At 36.5% G+C, this 3496-nt stretch overlaps 1 protein-coding gene across 1 annotated transcript; it reads left to right on the top strand.

Annotated features, from left to right (window-relative positions):
- The first annotated feature begins 1874 nt into the window (after positions 1–1874).
- LOC137963276 (agamous-like MADS-box protein AGL19) lies at positions 1875–2459 on the top strand. Its single transcript, XM_068810424.1, has one exon. The coding sequence runs from the start codon at positions 1875–1877 to the stop codon at positions 2457–2459; it is 585 nt and encodes a 194-aa protein (XP_068666525.1).
- The last annotated feature ends 1037 nt before the right edge of the window (positions 2460–3496 follow it).

Here is a 3496-nt window from a genome sequence, read left to right on the forward strand (position 1 = left end):
AGGGAAACAACTATCAAAGGGATCATGGGCCATTCTGAAAGGAGGGAGTGGAGGAAGAGTCATGAGAGGCTTGGTAATGGGATTGTAGAGATAGTCACTGAGCTTGAGATTGGTGTGAATTTTCTTGAACTAGAAGATGACGCCATTGCATGAACCCATATTCTTGATGTTGTGATGTGAAGGGAAGACAAGGGAGTCTTGGAGCGTGAGTGCTCCTTTGTCGTCCAAGCGGCTGAACATACATTCGCGTATGAAGCCATAGTCATAGTATTTGAGATCGACAAAACCGAAGTCAATAGATTTAGCAGTGAAAGAAGCTAACTTTCTAGATCAGATTCTGCCATTTCCTTAAAATAGCTTCATACTTTAGTCGTGATTTCTTGGGTAGACGTGAAAGAATTTCAAGTGAGATGTCTTCAGGCAAGCTGACCCCCATTAAAACAATATTACAGTAGTAGGTCGATCCCCAAGATGCAAAAACAAAGCAAGATTTGACAAAAAGAATGGAAGACGTGGACTGAAGGAAGATGGTATGATCCGGCAATGCCACAAGGCAGAAGAGAGCAAGTCCTACCTCACTTATATATAAACCGAAGAGGCCATTTGGACAAGCTTTGTTGACATGGGCAAATGTTAAAAACTAAAAAAGATTAAAGGAAAAGTACGAAAATATTAAAATTTAAAATACAAAAGGGAAAATAAGGAAAATAAAAAAAGGTTAATTAGTTAGTTATACAATAAGAATATGTTCACTTAATTAGATGATTAAGTAATTACTACTTATTCGATTAAATAATTGATTAGTTATTACATTAAATAAGTCAATTGGTTTGTTAATTAACACAAATAATAAAGTAATTATTTAATTAATAAATTCATTAATTACCAATTAATTAACTAGTATTAGCTACCATTGATTAGTATGTCATTCTGGTTCTGCGCATCGACTCCATTAATCCTACTAAATAAATTAATTGAATCAATTAATTAGTTAATTATATCACGAAAATGTGTTTAATTAATAAGATAAGTAAGTTATTACTACTTGTTCTATTAAATAATTGATTAGTTATTACATTAAATAGGTCACTTGGCCGATTAATTAGCACAAATCATTGGGTATTTAATTATTTCTTATTTAATTAGTAATTAATTGATTAGTAAATACATAATGTTATTAATTAATTGGTATTATCTATGATCAAAATAGCTATGTATTACATTAAATGGGTTATTTAATTAATCCCGACTCAACCCTTGCCCCAAGCATGGGTGTGGATGTAGGTGAGGTGTGTGGGTGAGCCCCATGGGCAAGGCTTGTATGCAGGTGATTGGCATGCATGCATTCAAGCTGTAGTGGATGACTATCAATTTACTACTATCTCACTTTGAAGCAAAGTAGTCGGTACAAAAAAATGAAACCCAAATGTAGTGCCCTTGATCACAACCCCTACATTGAGTGGAGAAAGGAGGTCACTTACTAAGGCTAAAATGAGAATCTTTTGAAAAATTTCAATGAACAATTACCATTGTAGTTTGTATAAGAGTTTATTGTTGTGAAAAATTTCAATGAACAATTACCATTGTTTCTCACTAGGGCGAGGGACATATAAATCGCACATATAATACATTTTGAAAATATTTTTGGCGGGAAAAAGGTTAGTCACTTGGGCGGTCGACCCGAATAGCAGGTCACCTCACCGTTAGCAAACAGCAGTGTCCTCTTCCGTGAGTTGCGTTGCGTCTTGCGAGAGGGTGTAAACCGGAAAGTGGAAAAGTATAGAAAAGCCAACATTCTACTGGCACTCACTCATGCTTCTTCCTCGTTCTTATCACAGTTTCCTCAAATTTCTTTTCGATTTCACACAGTTGCCATGGTCAGATCTAAACTCGAGATGAAGTTCATCGGTGACGAAAGGACTCGCTGCAAGGTTTTCAAGAAGCGAGTCGAAGGGGTGAAGAAGAAGTGCCATCAATTGTCTCTGCTTTGCGGGATTGACGTCTTCTTCTTGTGTTCTCCTCCCGAAAGCGAGAAAGAATTCTCTCCTCATTCCTGGCCTCCAAATAAGGCTGAACTTCTTCGCATCCTCACAAGGTACCGTAATCGAAGCAATGAAGAAATACGTAAGCATCGAACCACTTTAAGCGCCAACTCGTCGAAAGAATCTCTGCGGAATTTGTCTTACAAGATTTCTGGCAAACGGGAAGAAGCGAAACAGAGATTGGAATTTCCCAAGGGAATGGGACTGGTGTGCGAAGGAGCATCAGACAGACAAATTGAGACGCAACCCACAGTTGATCACTCGCATAATCTGTGGCTAGTCAGTGAGATGGAGCCTCAACGAAGCAACAGCGCTTATCTTCCGATTTCTTACATGAATCCGTTTCAGCAGTCTCAGACGGGGCTTGGTCTTCCTTCCGAAGAATTTTCTCAGTGGCTCCTACCCACATGCGATTAATTTGTCCCTTTCCAAAGGTGGATAAGAGCAGGGGTTATCCCCAAAATTTGCACTCATAGGACAGGTTTTACAGAAATTTTGTTAAGTAAAGGTTTTTTAGAAGAATTCTAAGTTCTGTAAGTATAGCTTATTGGTTCATGATGTACAGTTGGCTAATGTATTGTTAACTCTTTCATATGTGAAATTCAATTGGATGCCACATCTCGTAGATTTTTCTGATAATTATTGATTTTCTGGATGTTTTCCCATTTTTCTGGATGTTTTCCCATCACTCCTTTCTGCCAGTAATAAAGGTTTTTTTTAACTACAATATGAACAGATTTTTCAGTGTACAATGCAAGATCAAATTATAGGTCTCTATGTTTCTGTTTTTAATGAAAGTGTACTCATTGACTACATAGGCTTCCATGAAATAATGTTGATCTTTTATATGTGGGTGCATGACCATAGGGAACTGCCTTCCATCGCCCTCTTTGCTCTTGTTATCTCTCATTATCTGATTTGATTGCCAGATATGTATATAAATTTCTTAGTACTTCTATAGTAAGCAACTTGACTAATTACCGATTAAAGGGAATTTATCTACCAATAGAAAGAAAGTTTTGATAAAAATAGAACAATTTTTCTGTCATTTATGTTTTTCTGCAGTGACAAATAGCCATATTCTTATACTTGGTCATGAATCACTCTAAATCTGACAAAAGAATAAAAGAGCTTGCATACATATATTCAAGAAGATTCTTATTAATCTATTTCCCATACTAATCAGGTCATTAATACATGTCTTATTATTTACCCTTTTCACTGGAAAACCAGAAACAATAACTTCCCTCTTTAATATTACTTGCATGGGGGAAGCAGATTCCTATAGAGGGCACAAGAATTGACATGCAAATTACAACATGCTAGACACCGCAGTAACAGCCAGATGCTAACTGGGTCTCATATTCTACACCTTTTTGCTTCAAATCTTCTTGATATGAATATGCACCTGAATTGAGTGCAAATAATAGTGAAGAGATCCAATGCTGACTTCT

Source organism: Aristolochia californica, unplaced genomic scaffold (assembly GCF_029961685.1).
Source record: "Aristolochia californica isolate CCGP_79_NKW_82.1479 unplaced genomic scaffold, dmAriCali1.0.hap1 SCAF_4, whole genome shotgun sequence".
In the NCBI taxonomy this organism is placed as follows: Eukaryota; Viridiplantae; Streptophyta; class Magnoliopsida; order Piperales; family Aristolochiaceae; genus Aristolochia; species Aristolochia californica.